The 19,727-nt window shown below is 50.2% G+C and overlaps 2 protein-coding genes across 2 annotated transcripts in view; one reads left to right on the top strand and one right to left on the bottom strand.

The window, feature by feature from the left end:
* The window catches only part of CUNH19orf44 (chromosome unknown C19orf44 homolog), an 8,504-nt gene extending 2,487 nt beyond the window's left edge, over positions 1-6,017 (bottom strand). The window contains 5 exon segments of the mRNA XM_023707642.1: positions 571-651; positions 1,282-1,714; positions 1,976-2,049; positions 2,957-3,251; positions 5,643-6,017. Coding sequence (XP_023563410.1) covers positions 571-651; positions 1,282-1,714; positions 1,976-2,049; positions 2,957-3,251; positions 5,643-6,017 — 1,258 coding nt within the window.
* Positions 6,018-8,421: 2,404 nt separating this feature from the next.
* Calr3 (calreticulin 3) overlaps positions 8,422-19,727 on the top strand; it is a 21,404-nt gene continuing 10,098 nt past the window's right edge. Inside the window, exons 1-3 of the mRNA XM_004647375.2 lie at positions 8,422-8,591; positions 8,683-8,784; positions 10,864-11,067. Of these exons, the coding sequence (XP_004647432.1) occupies positions 8,501-8,591; positions 8,683-8,784; positions 10,864-11,067 (397 nt within the window). The 5' untranslated portion in view covers positions 8,422-8,500. The remainder of the gene's footprint in view (positions 8,592-8,682; positions 8,785-10,863; positions 11,068-19,727) is intronic.

The following is a 19,727-nucleotide window of genomic DNA, read 5'->3' as shown; positions in this document are numbered from 1 at the left end:
TTGGTACTGGGGATTGAACTCAGGACCCTGAACTTGCCAGGCAAGTGCTTATTCTATTGAGCTATCTCCCTAGCCTGTTCCTGTTTTAGGGGGGCCTGCCCCGTAGCTCAGTCCTTTAAGTGGCTGCTTCAATAAAGCAGTCAGGCTCAGCTTGCTGTGGTTCGATCCCCACAACTCAAGGCAGCCAAACCTGCCCTAAAGGCATTCGGAGCAAAAAAAAAAAAAAAAAAAAAAAAACACCTTTTTTAGAGACAGGTCTCCCTATGTAGCCCAATTTAGCCTTGAATCCCTAGCAATCCTCCTGCCTCAGCCTCCCAAGTGCCCTCGAAGTAGAGCTATCTTTGCTTTATTTCACTCTCCGTCCATCTGCCTCCCTGTCCTTTCCTTCCTGCTCCCTGAAGCATGAAGGTGGACCCCAGGCCTGACCAGGAACCACTCCACCCCTTGGAGCTGTGTGGTATGGACACAGGCCAATGTCAAGTGCCCGTAACAGCCCCTGCCAAGGTCTCCCAGCCAGTGTAGGTGTGAATTGGCAGGGAGCATGCCAGCCCTGCAGGCCCGAGCTGGTACCTTCTATGGCTTCTGCACTGACCACGTGTGGGGCGATGGGTGCCGGGTCCACGTAGGCACCTCCCAGGGCCACACCAGCCGCTGTGACAAGGAGGACAGGGAAGGATGAGTGCAGGACACGGCAACGCGCATCGAGCGCACAGGGGCAGCCTCAGCTGAGAAACCTTGGTGCTGAGCTGCGGCCTCAGCCCTTCTGTCTTACTCTGGGACAGGGTCTTGCTGGGCTGTTGTTCCCAAGTCACAGATGGGGACCAGGACCCTGTAGGCCATCTGGCACACAAGTGGGTAGGCTCCTTGGCAGTGCCATGTCCTGCCCCAGACATGACCAAGCCAGGCTGGGTGCCTTAGAGCCCTGGGTACTGCCCTTGACGCCAGTTCCCGGTGAATGAGCTGTCAGACGCACATTGTGTCCCCAAGACCAGGAGCCAGCACTATGGAGCACGGCATCCCGTGCACCGCACAGAGAGCAGCAGCCCTGTCCCTTCCGTGTGACCTACATCCATGTCCAAAATGCTACCTTGGTTGGTGATTCCAGAACTTACCAGAATGTAAGGTACTGGAAAGGTACTGGAAACACTGGCCCAGAGAAGCGGGGTGCCAGGGTCCCCGCTGAGCAGGTTAACAACAAAAGCCTACATTGTGCTTGCTCCCAGGCCCCTCAGACCACTCGCTGGGCACTGTCACAGCTACCTCAGCCTGGGCCACACTCACCCTCTGTCCACGGGTTGGCAGAGGCAATGTCCAGAGTCTGCACTGCTGTCTCCCTCAGGGTGACCCTCGCCACGGGCCTGGCCTGCCACTGCCTTGACGAGGGAGGCCTGGAGGGCCGTGCTGCCTCTGTGCTGGAGGACACAGCGTCCTGCGCCCCCTCAGAGGTGTCCTCAGAGGAGCCAGGCGTGGGCTTGAGGTCCCCAGAGCTTGACTCGAGGGCCGAGGACCGTGGCCTCCTGCCGCACATGCTGCCCCCCAGGTGCTCTGAGACCTCGCTCTCCCCCTCAGTGGGGACCCCAGCACCAGAGCTGGCTGCACCCTGAAACACTGAGCTCCGAGGCTGAGGCCACTGCGGGGCTTCCAGCAGGGCAGAAGCAGGTACCTGGGCCGCGAGGTTGCGGTCTGATGACTCCTGTCCCACAGCACTAGCTCCCTGTGGGAAGGACAGAGGAACATGAAGGTGGCTGCAACCACAGCCAGGCTGCACAGTGGAGTGTGCCTGTGACCCAGCTCTTGGGAGGCTGAGGCAGGAGGACTGCAAACTCAATCCCAGCCCAGGCAATTAAGTAAGTTAGAGGCCTTTAAAGAGTACTGTGGTGCAGCTCAGGGCGGGGGTTTCCCTGGCACAGCTGAGGGCTGGGCACTGGCTCCAGGGAAAACCTGGCATGGGGGAGGGGAGACTCTGGGTACTTACTTTCTGTCCCAGGTCTGAGTTCTCACTGACAGCTGAGGCCAGATCATCAAGTGACAAAATATTGAGCCTAAAATCTGCAAATAAACAGTGAGTTTCCTGGTGAAAACTCTTTCACCACACAGATGTTTACAAAGACATCTGCACGCTGTCCTCAGTGGCCCACGCTGGGCACCCGTATCCTCCCAGTGCGTGGAGGGCACACAGATCCCAGGCAGGGGGCTGTCTGTCACGTGGGCAGCTGCGCCTCACTGTCCACGTGCTTGGCACTTTGGACCCCATGCGTCTGAAACAGCCACAACATACTGGCCCTCACTGGCCGTGGTGACACACACCTGTCACCTGGCACTTGGGAGGCTGAGCCAAGATTCTGAGTGTGGGGCCAGCTGGGTTCCATAGGAAGGCCTTGTCCTTTTTGCCTTTTTGAGGCAAGGTCTCACCAGGCAGCTTAGGCTGGCCTTAAGCTCACTCTAGCCCAGGCTGGTCTGGAACTCACAGGAGCCAAGCGACCTGTGGCTATCATCCAAGACAGTGGGACAGAACCCAGAATATCGGCCTTGAGCTGCAGCCCCAGCTCTCTTATATTTTTTGCTATTTTGAAACAAGGTGTTGCTAAGTCGCCCAGCAACTAAATTGCCTGGGTTGGGATCGTGCCTGTGACCTTCCTGCCTCAGCCTCGAGTGCGGGAGCACAGGGTGCGCCGCTGCACCGAACTCAGGGTGCTCCTAATGTTGCTGCAGGCTGGGATGAAACCTCGGCTGTGCATGTGAGAGCCGCAGCCCCAGACCTGCTTTCTTTGTGAGAGAGAATCTTGCCATGTTGCTCAAGTTGGCCTCCAGTGACGATCCTCCTGCCTCAGCCTCCTAGGGGGGCAGCAAAGATCTGTGACCTCCTGCCCAGCCAACACCCCAGCATCTGGAGTGCCAGTACCAAAGAAAGCAGCCCAGTAACCACCAGGCCCTTCCTGCCAGGACAGTGCCTTACCATCAAGGCTGTCATTGTCCTCGTGGTTGCCAGTGTCTGAGGCCACCTCCTCGCTGGACCCTGCCACGTTCCTTCTGCAGTGGGAGGCAAGTTGGCTACGCCCCACCGTGGAGGACTCTGACTGCACCAGTGGGCCTGAGATGGAAAGTGGTGCTGTGCGGGAGGCGGGGTCCCCGGCAAGGCAGGTCTGTGAGCAGGCACCAGGAAAGGCCCTGTGTGCCAGCCCCAAGGCTGGTGGGCTCCGCGTCCCAGAAGGCCTCCCTCCAGGGTAGATGCTCTGAGTCTGGATCTGATCCTAATTTGGTGGAAACAAAAAAGAAATGATCAAATTTGTCACCACTTAGCCTCAAGTCCAGAGGCAGAGCCTGGATGAGGCTGGGGTCCCTGGGACAGGCCCGGGAGACTGAATTCTTGTCCCCAGCTCTTCTCCTCTGCTTCACGCCTACCACAGGTGAGCATCCTTCCTGCACTCCCACGCTTCTGCCACGCAGCCCTGTGTCCGTGGCCGGAGCCCACTGGAAAATGGGAACAAAATAAACCTTTTCTCCTGCCAGTGTGGATGTCGGACATTTTGTCCCCAAAATGGAAAAGCTGGCTGATACAAAAACTGGTACTTGGAACAGGATACAGCTGAGACGAGTATCCTGACCATACAGCTTAGAAGAAGCCTTTGGAGTTACTTGCATGCAGCACTTGGGAAGGTTTGGAGCTGTGTCCTAAAGCAGCAGCCCTAGAATGCCCGAAGCCGAGTCTGACAGGAGATTCTGGTCAAGCTCAGACGAGCATGCAACGAGGAACGTGCATGGTGAAGGCGAGGCTCAGGAGGGTCAGGTGGGAAGGAGGCTGTGCTGGCACCGGACAGACCAGGAGGCTGTGCTGGCACCGGACAGACCACGCGTGCTGTCCATGTTGTACCCCTCTCCTCCGACTCGGCATGAGGGTGAATTTAAACATGGGGGGCTAACTAATGCAGCCGAGCGGCATCCCAAGGCATCCCAGTGGTCAGCCTGTGCAGGGTACTGCTGACTGCTCTTGTCCAGACCTTCTATGAGAATCAGGAGAAAAAAGCTGAGATAGGCTGGCACAGTGGTACACGCCTGTGATCTCAGTACTGGGAGGCTGAGGCAGGAGGATCACTGAGTTAAAGACCAGTCTGAAATACATAGTGTTACCTTGCCTCAAAAAATCACTAAATAAATACGTAGATAGAGAAATGCATAGATAGATACAAAAGCAGAGCTGAATTATTTGAAAAGTCTGCCACTTCATCATAAAACAAGCACTTTGGGACCTTAAAGAGCATGATTTCTGAAAAGATTATCATTAAAGGGCTGTGGAGATAGCTCAGTGGCCTAAGCACCTGCCTGGCAAGGGCAAGGTCCCAAGTTCAATCCCCAGGACCATACACCATGCCAGCCCTGGAACCGGGTGTGGGGTCACATGCCTGTCACCCTAGCACTGGGGAGGCTGAGACAGGGGATCACTCTGAGTCCAAACTGTGTAGCAAGACCCTATATCAATAAAAGAATAAATAAAACTTTTAAAAAATTAACATTTTTTTTAAAAAAAATTAACATTAAAAGGAATCCAGGGGGTTGGGAAGATAGCTCAGTAGAATAAACACTTGCCTGGCAAATGCAAGGTCCTGAGTTCGATCCCCGGTACCACAAAAAAAAAAAAAAAAAAAGAATCCACCTGGGCATAGTAGTGCACACCTTGTAATCCCAGCATTCAGGAGGCTGAGGCAGGAGGACAGCTACAAATTCAGGACTGCCTGGTCTACATAGTGGGTTCCAGACAAGCCTAGACTACATAGTGAGGCCTATCGAGTTAATAATCTCCCTTATGGGCTGGGGAGATGGCTCAGTAGGATAAGCGCTTGACTGACAAACGCAAGGATCTGAGTTCAATCCCCGGTTCCGCCAAAAAAAAAAAACCAAACAAACAAACAAAAATCTCCCTTAGCCAGGGAGATAGCTCAGTAGAGTAAGCACTTGCCTGGCAAGCGCAAGGGACTGAGTTCAATCCCCAGTTCCGCCAAAAAATACAAATAATATCCCTTAGTTATTGCAGGCTGATCAGGCCCACAATCTCCCAAACAAGTGTATGGCAAAGGCTTAAGTAAGTGAGACAAGTAGTATGATTTTAGGGCTCCAGGAGGAGCAAAAACCCTCTCACAGAATTTGAGATTTTGGGGGCTTCTGACAAAAAACTTCTCTGGGCAGCCTGTATTTATTTGGTTTTTCAAATAAAAGAGGAAGATATGGAAGAAAACATGGGAATCTGAAAGGAATCTTAGGAGGGCCTTGGGAAACATTTGCCAAGTAGTAAATTATGTCAGTCAGAAGAACCACCTTCTCTTTGGGCTGCACTGACTGCAGAAGCGTGAGGTCTGCAGCTATAGTCACCTTTTAGCTAACTGGGGCTGGAGCCAAAGTCCTCAGCTTGACCTTATCTTGTCCTTTGAGGTGTCCCAGCTTCACAGGCCAGCACAGGCCTCAGCGGGGACCAGTGACTCACAGAGGTCACGTGGAGTCTACTGCCCATCTCCAGACGAGGGCCTAGGCCTCGGACAGACTCACACCTAGACGTGGAAAGCCAACTGCTGCTCAGAGCCGCTTCAGTGTGGTCTCCATCAGAGACCCTGTTGCAAGGACAAAACAAAGCAAACCAGAGGAAACCTCACCGAGGCTGTCCTTCCAGGTCCTCTCTGGCTGACCTTTTCGCTGGCGAGCCCTAGAGGGCTGTGTGTTTCTTCTCTGGAAGACTCCGCCAGGCTCCCCATCAAGGCTTCCATCTCTTCTGCATCACTGTCCAGAGAGCCTAGCTTTGCGGCAGGTTCATTCTGCCAGGAAGCTTGAGGTGCCTGCCTCTGAGTCCGCGTCTGCCGGGCCTCGTCCTCTGCAGCTGGTCGCCTTGTCTTCAGGAACCTGCTGCCCTCCCTGCCCAGCACTGGGCTCTCAGCCTCAAAGGACTTGAGGGCTGCAGCCTGGAAGGTCAGGGGGCTGGCAGAGCTTCCGCAGGCCACGTGCTCTGCCTTCCTGGGGGGATCTTTGCCCATGGTCCTGGGTCCAGACTCCGTGTCACCCTTCGTCCTGTGGGCCTTCGCCCTGCCTAAGATCTTGGTTTCCATCTGGGCCACCTTCCTGAGCACTGCACTGGCTCGGATCTGTGACCCTGTGGCCACTGCTGTGTTGCCAGCCAGGGCAGCAGTGGAAGGCCTGCCCGAGCTGAGCTGGGGCCCCCTCCCCTGCCCCGAAGGCGCAGCGGCGAAGCAGTATTTTGCACCCACACCTCAGTCTCGCTTTAGGAACCTGCTGGCCTCAGGGGCTGCCTGGGCGGGGCGTCTGTGGGAGACCAAGTGTCTGAGTTCCTCCATTTGTGGCTCATCTAGGGAGATGGCTCCGAGGTCAAAGGCCCCACGCCCAGGAAAGCTAGTTTCCCTCGTGGATGCCATCCTAGGAACAAAGGAAGAGTACTTATCAGAAGGAAAACCAAGGCTGGAAGTGTGCACCAGGGGGCCAACCACTCAACCCCACTGGCTAAAGACCACAGCACCTACTCAAGTTTCAATGCATCTGTCCCCTGAGAAACCCCCATGAAAGCCAAGTTGTCATCCATTTGGGTGGGCTGGACAGTGGGGCCTATTTTTTGTTTTGTTTTTTCAAGAAGGGTCTCACAGGGCTAGGGAGATGGCTCAGTAGAATAAGTGCTTCCCTGGCAAGCACAAGGGCCTGAGTTCAATCCCTGGTTCCGCAAAAAAAAAAAGACAGAAAGGGTCTCACAATGTGTGGTCCAAGTCAGCCTCAAACTGTATAACCCAGGCTGGTCTTGAATTCAAGATCCTCCTGCCTCAGCCTCCCATGTACTGGGTTTACAGAAATGCACCACCCAACCTATCCAGCCTTGCTCATCTTTTAAAATTGTTGTAATCTTTTGAAATCTCTATAAATCTTTTTAGGTGTCTTTTGTTTGTCTGTTTTCGGGACAGGATCTTGCTATACCCTTCAGGCTTGAGCTCCCGTTGTGTTTTACTAGTACATGTCTGTGGCTCAGCCTGCCTGTGCGCGACTCCCGGTGAAGAAAGCGAGCATTCTGTCGCATGCATGGTCACGAAACTGTTACAAAAGGGCACTCCTCTGGGGGAGCTGGCCGCATACCTAGCACGTCTCGATCCTTTTTACCTCCCTTATGGCTTTCCCCCGCCCAGGTTCCCTTCGTCTGTGACCCTCACAGGGCTGAGGGGCTGATTCCAAGGGCCTGGGACACTACAGCCCCCTGCACTGCTCCTCTTTGAGGTCCTCCCTGGGACCCTGCGATAGGGCTGTCCCTTACGCAGAGGTGCTCACGGACCTCGGACCTCAGCTCTAGCAGGGCGGGAGCGACACCAGGGACACGGCTCCGTCCTGCGGGCAGGCGGGGACTTTTTCCAGGGGAGAAGGGCAAGAGCTTTCTCATATTCTCAGGGAGTCTCCATGCGTTGGAAGGAAGAGGATCAACCCGACGTGCCCTCTACAAAGGTCAGAGAAGATGGCAAAGACTTTAGCAGGACTGGTGGCCAAGGCTTGTCAGCCAGCACTCTGGGAGGCCGAGGCATTTGGGCTCAAGTAATTTACCAACTCAGGGAGACCCTGTCTCGATATAATTTTAAAGAGGGGGCTGGGTGTGTTGCTCAGTGCAAAGGCCCTGGGTTCAACCTCCAGTACTGCAAAAATGACTTTGAAGATAAAAAACTAAAACGTGCGTGCGTGTGCGTGTGTGCCCATTTGCTGTCACTAACGATAAGCAGAAAGGCGACTCCAGGCGGTGCAGGACGCACGGGCCGCGGGGTCTGCCTCATTCATCCCCGCATGGGCGGGACGGTCCGCAGCAGGATGGGCTGGTCCGAGCGCACCTCTGTGAGCTTGCCAAGAAAGCGGAACCCCACGCTTACCGCGGCGAGGGCAGACAAAAGAACCACAGGGATGCTAAAATCAAACGAAGCCCCAACACTGCGCCCCTCACTCTGTCTGGTTCTCCTCCCCTTCCCTGAAGCAACCCGCAGCAACCACCACGCGGGGCTTCCCAGATGGGGAAACTGAGGCGTGTGGCGCCTTCCCGCAGTCCCTCAACGCGGGCACCCACCCGGCCGGGTCCTGCTCCAGCACTGTCGTACCCAGAGTGGCTCTCAGCGGAGGACTCCCGCTCCGAGGTGCTATTGCCCTGGCAACCTCGCCGATGTTAAAAGCCACTACGGTTTCCGGCGTTCTCGGCGCTCTGAGGACCAATGGCGGCTGAGGTAACAATCGCAGCGTTATCTCGGGAGTAGTAGTTCGGGCGCTTGCCCCTGCGCCGGAGGCCAGAGATGCCTCGGGTCATAATCGCCAGGCATCACGGGACTTGTAGTTTTTAGGCGGCCCCGGCATGCACTGCGCACCGGAGGCGCCATACTGGCCTATGTCATAATCGCGAGGCGTCACGGGAGTTGTAGTTTGGGGGCGGCCCGGCTTGCCACGGAGGTCACTCGGAGCGGAGGGCCTCGTAGGCGGAGCGCGGCGTGCCCCCATGGCTTGGGCTCGCGTCTCGCTCTGGGCGGTGTGCACGCTCCGCGTGGTGCTGGCCACTGTGTACTTCCAGGAGGAGTTTCTGGACGGAGGTGACGGGCGACGCCTGGAGGGCTGAGCTGCGCGGGCCCCCCGCGACGCTCCCGTCTGGCCTTGGTCCTCAGACCGCTGTTGTCCCCGCAGAGCGCTGGAGGAACCGCTGGGTGCCCTCCACCAACGACTCCCGGCTCGGCCACTTCCGACTCTCTTCGGGGAAGTTCTATGGCCACAAAGAGAAAGACAAAGGTCAGTGCAGACTCCGGGGAAGCCGACCCCTGCAGCTTGTTTTTTGTTTTTCGTGGTACTGGCATCGAGCCCCGGGGTGCTGCACCACTGAGCACCCCGCTCATCACAATACACCCGTCTGCTCATCTATTTTGAGACGGAGTCTCCCTAAATTGCCAAGTGGGACTCGAACTTGAGATCCTCCTGCCTCAGCCTTCCTCAGTGCTGAAATTCCCGGCACGGAGCACACTGAACTCGCGCGCGATTATGCGCAGCGCCGCTCTGCGTTTCTCCGGGAGGCCGCCAGGGCAAAAACGGGATTTGCGCTGCCTTGGTTTTCATTTTCTTCTTTCCCTACTTGCCCCACATCACCCACAAGCATCTAGTCATATGATTTTGGGGACTGAAAGCCTTGCTTCACAAAGTTGGAGCCCAGCTCTGGCGACTTCGTGATTGAGGCCCCTTCTCAAATAATAAGACGTCGGGGCTGAAGCTCCGAGAGGCCCTGGCTCCATCCCCAGCACCGAGGCACGCGTGCGCGCATTTCTGCAGCGCAAGCAAGAAAGCAGAAGTACGGAATGGAAGAGTCCTTTTTGCTATGCTTTTGACAGACGATTAATATCCAGTGCATGTAAAGAATTTACCTCCAAAACTTCAATGCCAAAATAATTAATGAACGAATGAATTCAACAGATGCTCCACAAAAGAGGGGCCAAAGGCCTATAAGCGAGTGAGAAAATGTCTCACTAGCTTCAGGGAAGTGCAGATGGGAACTGTCGGGCCTCACCCCAGGGAGGTGGCTTCTGCCGAGAATACCAAGTCAGCAGGGTGCAGAGGCGCACGCCCGCCCGCCCGTGAGGTCAGCGCTCTGAGAGGCTGAGGCAGGAGGGTCACAAGCTCTCCTGGTGGTTTCTTCTCACTGCCTTCCAATCCCCTCTGTCGTTACCACAAGACTGTCTGGCACTGCCTGCAGCCTCTGTCAGGTGGCGCACACCTGTACTTCCTGCACTCAGGGAGACTGAGGCAGGAGAATCACAAGTTCCAGCCCAGCCTGGACAGGCTGCCTAAAAATAAGGATGGGGATGCAGGTCAGTGTGAAGCCCCTGGGTTCCATCCCCAGGACAGAAAGAAGGAAAACAAGTTGACCCAAAGAGTTGGTAAAAACTCAACAGAATGGAAATAGATTATCCCATGGCTGTCCACAGGCTCACTCCCCTCAGGGTTCCTTCCCCTCCAGCTTGGGCTCTTGAGGTGCTGTGACAGGGACACCTGCACAGCCTCCCTAGGAACCGAGGAGCAGACAAAGTGAGGCACTGGGTTCTGGGTTCTGGTGGCCCCAGCTGCAAATGTGTCGCAAATGCTGTATGAGAAAAGAGTATTAGTGAAGCAGAGAGACCTTGTGTCAGAACAAAAGTTTTTAAAAGGCGCTGGGGCTGGGACCCAGTGTGGAGGCCCTGGGTTCAACCTCATTACCAGAAAAATAAAAACTTGAGGGTTTGGAGTTTAGCCCCATGTTAGAGCACAAGAGGTGGAGGAAACAAGGGAGGGAGGGAAAATGATTTGTCACCTGCTGAGACAAAGGAGTTAGCTCTTGAGGGGAACGACCAAGTTTAACAGAAAAAATTTGAAGTCGGTGCAGTGCTACACACCTGGAATCTCCATGCTCAGGAGGCCGAGCCAGGAGGAGTGCAAGTCCAAGGCCATTCTGGCTAACTTAGCACAAGCCCCTGTCTCAAAAATAAAATTTTATTTCTTTAGTGCTGGGAACCAAACCCAGGGCCTAACTACCACTGAGTATGCCATAGGGTCCTGCTAAATCGCCCAGGTGAATTTGCAATCCTCCTGCTTCAGCCTTCTTCAGTGCTTGGATTAAAATGAGTGCCAGCAAGCCTACATAAAAATAAAATTTTAAAGGAGGCTGGAGGTGAGCCAGGCATGGTGGCACACACCTGTAATCCTAGCACCTGGGAGGCTGAGGCAGGAGGATCACTGGGAATTTGAAGCCAGCCTGGGCTATCAGTGAGATATAGAAAAATGCAGCCATCTGCATGTAGCACGATGGCGTCCCGCCTCTGAGCCAGCCCGCCACCTCTTGTCCAGGTCTGCAGACAACGCAGAACGGCCGCTTCTACGCCATCTCTGCGCGCTTCCCACCTTTCAGCAACAAGGGCCGGCCGCTGGTCCTGCAGTACACCGTGAAGCATGAGCAGAAGATGGACTGTGGGGGCGGCTACGTGAAGCTCTTCCCCGCTGACCTGGACCAGCAGACCCTGAGCACCGCGTCCCCCTACTACGTCATGTTTGGTGAGTTGGGCTGCACTGCGCCTGCCTTTGGGCCGCGGCTCAGTGGCAGGCCGGGCGCAGCAGGGCACACCCTGACCCGAGGGGCTCAGCACTCCTCAGCCTGACTGTGCAGGCCGGGCTTCCCTGACCCACCACTCACACCCAGCGTGCCATGCCATCCAACACTTTGTGCTCGGGGCTGGGGCCCTGGACACTCTGTGAGGGTTCTGTCCCTGAGCACACCCCAGCCCTGAAGTGTTTTGAGTGTCAAGGGACACTCAGAAAATGGCATTGCGCCTGGTGTGGTGGCGCACACCTGTAATCCCAGCACGCAAGTATTGTTGTGAATTTGAGACCAGCCTGGACTACAAAGTGAGCTCAGGGCCAGCCTGAACTGCATAATGAGACCTGTCTCAAGAAAAAAAAAAGACCAAAAGAAAGAAAGAAAATGGCATTGCAGCCAGGCCTGGTGGCCAAACCTGGCATCCTAGCACTCTGGGAGGCCGAGGCAGGAGGATTGCAAGGGTTACGCTGACTTGGGCAACTTAACAATTTAGTGAGACCCTAAAGAAATAAAAAGGCTGTGGATGTAGGTCAGTGTGAAGGCCCTGGGTTCAATCAGTACCAAAGGAAATAACCATTGTGATTGTCTAGCTGACAATTGTCAGAAGTTGTCAATGATTTGAACCTTTCATAGCTAACATATTACTTGAGCATTGTTTTTCATAAATCTTATGGAGTTGAATCCCTGATACTTCAAAAAAAAAAAATATATATATATATATATATGCCCTACAAATGTTGTGGTTATACTTTTCTACTGGCTGTTCAATACCCAGTGCAGTGAAGACCCATATGCATGAATTCCCACTACCTATCAAGGTCAGTTAAGTCTCCTCAGGAAGCACCGTGGAACCAAGACAGCACCTCTTAGATCTTCTGTCAGCTTTGTCAGCCATTTGAATGAGTCACGGCCATTGCTTGGCCAAGTTGCTTTCTGTGAAAGTTTGAGAGTTTTTCTTCTCCAGTGACTCTGCTTAGGCACACAGTCCATTGTTGAATCACTCCTCTGTGGTCCCATGGTCTCCTTGATCAGCAAGTCAGGGGCTCAGCTGAGGCTGTTGCAGCGGAAGTTCTCTTACAACTTGGGTCCTCCTTGACCTTGGAGGGCTAGGGCCAAAATGGTGCCTGTCCTCTTGGCCCATTTATCTTTCCAATTGTCAAATCTCCAAACCTCAGTTGTTAAAAGTCTAGAAGAGAAGCTTAATGACATTGCACGATAATAGAGGCAGTAAACTTAAAATTACTGTCTTATCTGAATATCCAACACTTTAGAACATAAAATAGAACTGTTATTTTCTAACAATCATTAGCTATTCTAATATTTAAATCCCTACAGAATATTAACAGACAGCAGTTACATATTTTTATTTTTTATTTTTTTATTTTTAAAATTTTATTTATTTATTTATGTGTGTGTGTGTGTGTGTGGCCAGCTCAGCCCAGCAGGGGGCGGGGCTGGCTGGCATGTGGTGCTGGGGGATTGAACCACGGTCCCTGTGCTTTGCTAAGCTTGTTCTAAGTAGGTGCTTTAGACCACTGAGCCATCTCACCAGTCCCCAGTTACATATTTTTAAACAGTATATTTTTTTTTTTTTGGCACTAGGAATTGAACTCAGGACCTTGTGCTTGCCAGGCAGGTGCTTATGCTCCTGAGCTATCTCCCTGGCCCAATAATTAAATATATTTACATAGAAATTAGGGGGCGGGCCAGAGAGCTCGGCTTGATCCCGGCGTGCCTTGCCAGCCCTGCCCCAGGGCGATTGAGACTGGGCATCATAGCACATGCCTGTAATCCCAGCACTTGGGAGGCTGAAAACAGGAGAATCACTATGAATCTGATCTATGTAGTAAGACCCTGTACTACATACATTAAAAAAAAAAGAAAGAAAGAAAGAAAGAAAGAGAAAGTAGACACCAAAACCATGTATAACACTGCAGCATGACAATCATGATAACATTTTTTTCTTCTTGGTACTGGGGATTGAACTCAGGACCCTGCACTTGCCAGCTCTACTGAGCTATCTCTCCTGGGCCCATGATAACATTTTGTAATGTACTTAAATTTTCATTTTGACATAATATAACTGCTTTTAACCAATTATCTCTATGTAACAAATAAGCTTTTTCCTAATTTGTTACTTTTAACAGCATATATGTCTCATAAAATTTTGTTAAAGGCAGAGGTCCGAATTTTTTTAAAAAAGACTTACCCTATAAGCAATCCTTATTTTACATTTTGGAAGACCTACATACATCCAGAATCATGAATACATTTTTTTAGATGTATTTAATACAGGGTCTTACTACACAGATCAGACTCATAGTGATCTACCTGTTTTCAGGCTCCCAAGCGCTGGGATTACAGGCCTGCGCTACCACGCCCAGTTCTCATGAATGTATTTCATGACCGTAAGATTAACACTACTGAGTTGCCATACACCTATAAAAACCTTTGTGGGGCCCGCCTGATAGCTCAGTGGACTAAAGTGCCAGTTTAGGCAGATCGCAGCAGGTGGGGTTCAATCCCTGCATGCCATGCTGGCCCCAACCTCGGAGTGCGCTGAGATGGCAAAAGACTGGGCATGGTGGCACGTGCCGGTAACCCCAGCACTTGGGAGGCTGAAAACAGGAGAATCACTATGACGCCAGTCTACATAGTGACACCCTGTAGACCCTGGCCTAAATACAGAAAACACAACAACAACAGAAAAACCACCTTTGTTTCTTAATTTTATTTTGTACCAAGAGCATCTTTTATAAGAAAATCTTTTTGTATTTTTCCTGGTTCAACAAATTGAGAGAAATCAGCAACATAACTATCATTTATATATAAGTATAGATTTTTTTCAAAACTTTGCTGTTGACCAATAACCAAATTATTGGGATGTCTCCCAAGAAACCATGGCGATCACTGGCGATTCCTTTTTTTTTTTTTTTTCAGAACCGGGGATTGAACTCAGGCCCTTACACTTGCCAGGGAAGCGCTTATTCTACTGAGCCATCTCCCCGGCCCGGGGATTCCTTATTAGTGAACAAAAGTTAACTGCCCTTCTATTCACCAACTGTCCAATAATCTTTCCCCACCCTAAGGAATTGTTTAATTATCTTTTTTTTTTGCGGCATCAGGGATTGAACTCAGGCCCTTGCGCTTGCCAAACAAGCACTTATTCTACTGAGCTATCTTCCCAGTCCCAGTCTTAAATTTTTTGATGACCTATAAGTAAATGAAATTTGATAGCATTTTGACCAGCTGGTATCTCAGGTAGAAGCACGCTTTTAAGTCTATAACCCAAATTGGTTTTTTGTTTGTTTGTTTGTTTGTTTTGTTTTTTTGTTTGGTATCAGGAATCCAACTCAGGACCTTGCCCTTGCCAGGCAAGTATTGTGCTGCTGAACTATATCCCCACCCACCAAATTGTGTTGTGAAACAAAAGGTTCAAAAATGCAAAACAAAAAAGTAGAAGAGATTTGTTGAGCTCAAATAAAAGTGAACAGTTGTGCACAGAATGACAAACAAGTAAAGTAGTGCACAGAACAAACATCTTATAAAACCAGAGTGCACTCAAATATATTTTTGACCAAATTGAATTATAGTAACTTTAGTACAATTTTTAGAAATTTATAATTATAAATGAACAAGTCAGCTTTTGTTGTTTGGCAATTAGCAAAAGAATTTGGGGGGAATAAAGTCTTTTATCTATAATATATATATGATTTTATTGTGTCTTAAGAATACTGGTAACTTTCAGCTCAGTTTTTTTCATATGCTATATCACCTGTTCAAACCTTTCATTCCCATTTGTATTACTAATTTCTGGGCATTCTGCATCAATTCCTTTGGTTGACCCCAGGTCAGGTTTAGTCTCATCCTTGTCTATGAGCTGTAGAGAAATCTGCGAGATATCACTGTCACCCTCGTACCAAATTAAGTCACTCAGCATTTTCTGGAAAAACATAAGCACACCCTCTACCACAAATAAGTAGTGGACCAGGTCCAGTATGGAGATCTTTCAGAGGTACCCTTTCTAGCTATTTTTCTTTTACCTGATAGCATTTTCTTTCTGCTGCTGTACTTCTATCTTTTGTAGAATTGAAAAAGTCAATAGTATATACTGCCAAGTAAAGTCTCTTATGAGGTGTGAATGTTGGAGGAGAAAGTCTCCTTTTTGTTTTTGTAATTGAGGTTTGGTCATGCAGTGAGCTTATTCAATAGTTCCTTGACCTTGAGGGTTATAAAGAGCTCCTGTGGAAAGGAAAATAGGAAAAGTGTTACAAAACCTTTGGAAAGTAGCACTTGTACATACTGGGTCAGTGTGCACATAGGCAATCAGGGCACTAAAGACATCCAAGCAATGAGCCATGACATGTTTAGCTGCTTCTCCAGTGCAGGCAGAAGCAAACATGAATCCTGAGAAAGTATACACTGAGATGTGGGCCCAATGCCAAGAACCAAATTCAGGAATGTGAGTGACATCCAGCTGCCACAGATGATTGGGGCACAACCCTCAGAGACGGATCCACCTCCGTAGAAGATGAGGGAAGGTGTATTACCATGAGAAACGTCATTTAACATGACCTGTTCCCAGGTCAAATGAGCTGTTCGTAAAAGGCAGAAGCATGTTGATGAAACGTGGCATGAGAAGCAGAAGCCTATTGAGTGGTCTCCAAGGGGGCAATGGGAACAACACCCAGCCGTTTGTGCGTAGTAGCATTTCCTCAGTGAGCGACCCTGGCAATAGGGAATGAGAAGGCATGTGACCAGTAAAACGGAACATGATGTATGTGACAACTTCCACAGTGTGAAGTATATGAAAAAGCCCTCAGCCAGTGTGTGTATAGTGGCAGTTTTAGTGTGGCGCATCACGCTGCAGGCACAAGCACTGTCTGTAAAGAAGTTAATTGGAACACGGATGGATGGTCTTGAAAGTTCCATGTGGCTGCTTGTAGTGCAGTCTTGTGCAGAAGGCAAACCTGTATTCTGCATTCTGGAAGAAAAGGCTGTTACATAACCTTCCTTACCCAAAGATGATCCATTTGTGAAGATGAAGATGCCCCCAGCTTTGGGGACTGAGCTTATTTTTGAAGGGAAGAGAAAGGGCGTGAGAGAAGCAAATTTCATTAACTTATCTGAACAAATTTAATTAATTTATCTAATGAATTTTTCTGACAGTAACACCAGACAAGTTTGCCAATGCAGCTTGTCAAGAGGATGAAAAGCTTCATAACCACTTTTGTTGAACTGAACCAAAGGGGACGGTGATAGCTTGTACCTCATGACCGAAGAGCTGAACAGCACATGACCCTTCATGTGCCATCAGTTCTGCCATAGCATCGTCAAAGGGAGTAATAGTTTTATGTGGAGCATGTGGCTTATGTAACCATCGTAGGGGACCCTGAGACTGCCAAAGAATCCCAGTGGGCATGTACTGACTAGGGAAAATGAAAGTGTTGGCAGAGATGGGTCAACTGTAGAGACCCAAGCGTTAGAGAACCAGATTAACTTTATCTAAGCAATGTTAACCTCTGTTGTTAGTGTGCTTTGAGAAGTAGGGACTGAGTTTCTCTCTTTTTTTTTGTTTTTGTTTTTTAATTTATGTATTTGGTACAGGGGCTCACTACACAGCTTGGACTCATAGTGATCCTCCTGTTTTCAGCCTCCCCAGCGCTGGGATTGCAGGTGTGTGCTGCCACGCCTGATCTCATTGCCAACTTAGTACACCCAGGAGCAGGGCCAGTGCAGCATGTGGCGCTGGGGACTGAACCTTGACCCTTGCTGAGCAATCTCTCTGGTCCATAGGTTTCTCTTGAAAGGACCTAAAATATGAGTAGTTAGCTTAGGAGATTAGGAGCTGGTGGAGCCAATGTTATAAAGTAAAGTCTGAAAATTGGTTAGGGTTTTAAGATGATTAATAGTCGGGCTCAGTATGTCTGTGTTGAATAAGGTGTTACAAACGTGAAAAAGGTGCCATAGTTTGTGCCTTTTCAGGGGCTAGCACTAGGCCTGCACTGCGAAGTGGATGAGGTGGATGAGCATTCAGGTGCTAGAAGACTATCATCCATGTAATGAATGAGATAAGCAGACAGCCCTGTCATACATCTACAGCCACAGACTCTTGGCACAAGATTGGACTATTTGCCATTCCCTGTGGCAGACGGCGCCATTGGAAGTGATGCAAGGGGCCTGATTTTTTTTTTTAATGTATTTGCTACAGGGTCTCACTACACACATCGGACTCGTAGTGATTCTCCTGTTTTTAGCCTCCCAAGCACTGGGATTACAGGCGCACACCATCATGTCCAGTCTCAGTTGCTATCTCAATGTGCCCTGGGGATCAAACCCTGGCTACTGCGCTCTGCCTAAGCGGGCACTTTAGTTTGCTGAGCTATTTGGCCAGCCTGGAGCCTGATTTTTTTTTTTTTTTTAATTTTATTTATTTATTTGTGTGTGCGTGTGTGGCCAGCTCAGCCCACCAGGGGGCAGGGCTGGCTGGCATGTGGCGCTGGGGAATTGAACTGTCGTCCCTGTGCCTTAGCCAAGCCTGTTCCAAGTAGGTGCTCTAGACCACCGAGCCATCTCACCAGCCCTGGAGCCTGATTTTTAATAGAGGGTAAGCTGAAAGCAAAATGATTTTTTTTTTAAATGTATTTTGAACAGGGTCTCATTGTGAAGCTTGGACTCATAGTGATCCTCCTGTTTTCAGTCATCCTAGCACTGGGATTATAGGTGTGTGTCTCCACACCCAAACTTGGTCTCTAGCTCAGCGTGCCTAGGGGGCAGGACTGGCATGGCCTTCGGTACTGGGGATCAAACCCTGGTCTCTGTGCTTGCCTAAGCAGGCTCTTAGTCCACTGAACTATCTCGCTAGCCCTAGCAAAATTATTGATATCTTGAGGGTGGAGAAGGATAAAAAAGAAACAGTCTTTTAAATCATTTACTTAAATATCACCATAATTGAAAAATGCAAAGGACATGACTGGACAGGCCTGGGTGCAGTGCTTCCATAAGTTCTGTGGTGTGATTGACTGTCCACAAGTCCTGTAGTAATCTTCATTTTCCTGATTTTATTTTTTTATTACAAAAATTGGAGGCTATTGGAATATTGTAGATGCTGTATCTATTCCTTAGCATATGAGCTGAGTCTGTCCTGAGTGTGGGCCCACTGGTCAACCCAAACAGGATCATCAGAAATCCAGGTTATTTTGGACGCCTTTCATGGGGTTGGAGAAGAGATAAGGGCCCCTCCTGAAAATGAAAGGACAAGTAGCCTATGCCAAAATGAACTCCTTTCAGGAACAACTAGGAAAGTCTCTTTCCTTCCTTGATTGTTTTTAACAAGCCCTTGAGTGGGAATGAAACCTTGTTGCAACATCTGGTGAGTCACTAAAGAGTTAGGTCCAACCAAAAGGGCCCTGTAGCCTGGGATGCGTCACGACCCCATAGATTGACCCATATATCGGGAAGGACATAAGTCGAGAAATGCCCGGAACAGCCTTCTGCATCCTTCCAGGTCAGCGATTTAGCACTTTTGCTAGGGCGAGGGACACTGTCCACCTGCCCGAAGGCCATAGTGGCTGCACCCAGAGGCCATGCTGGAGGCCAGTGCTGTTGGGAAGTATCTGAAACATCTGCACCTGTGTCTAAAAGCCCTTTGAATATTTTCCCTTTAATAGTCGAGTCCATCTCAGGGCACTTTTTGTTTAATCTGTTGAACCCAGTGTGTGTGAGAAGATCTGAAAGCCTTGAATTCCCTTTTCTTAGCTGTGAATTTTCCAGTTTTTACCAGTGAAAGAATAATCAGTTGAGCAGTACATGAGTCGGGTGATTTGAACAATGTTTTGAGTAAACTGAATTATAAATTTGATTATAATCACCCCGTGTAATCAGTGTGGGTGACACCAGGCAAAACCAGGAGACCTTTTAAAATAAGACTGCTCTGGCCCTCTTTTAAGGGCTTTAAAAGGTATGCCTTCATAGTGACGCACAATTTCTCCTGGACTTTCAGGGACTTGAGCCTAAGTAACAGGGTAGACATGCTGAACACCCTCCACGGACTCCCCAGCCCAGCTGGCTTCTTCTCATGCCAATTGCAAGGGAGACGGAGAAAATGGCTCTGTCCTCTGGGAGGCAGAAGGCACTGCTGCCGAGGCAGGACTTCACTGAGCTGACTGGCGGGGCCGTCGCCTGTGCGGCAGTCACATTGGGCGGGTGTTGGGCAGTGGGATTCGTGAGCAGACACCTTTCTGGTGGGGAGAGGTCCCTTTTGTTCCTCATTATTCTTTCCTTCTTAAATTGGGCTGGCTAGAGGGCTCAAGCTCTATGGGCAGCGCTGGTGCTCCGCCCTCCTTGTCCCAAGGACTTGGGACTTGGTTTTATAATAATGTTCTAAGCTGAATGCTTTATGGTTGTAAAACCTCTCCTAACCAAAATCCAGCTGGGGATGTAGCTCAGTGGCTCAGCACCTGCCTGGCAACTGTGAGGTTATGAGTTCAATTCCCAGTACCACAGATTTTGAATAAATAAATAGTGTCTTAACAAAATCCAAGGAAGAAAATATAGGAGTCCAGCATGCAAAAAACACTTCTATATACTCTATACATATATCTCTGATTCCTTTGGT

Source organism: Octodon degus, unplaced genomic scaffold (assembly GCF_000260255.1).
Source record: "Octodon degus isolate 3935 unplaced genomic scaffold, OctDeg1.0 scaffold00304, whole genome shotgun sequence".
NCBI classification, from domain to species: domain Eukaryota; kingdom Metazoa; phylum Chordata; class Mammalia; order Rodentia; family Octodontidae; genus Octodon; species Octodon degus.
The sequence above is the reverse complement of the archived record's forward strand: the minus strand, read 5'-3'. Positions and strand labels throughout refer to the sequence as shown.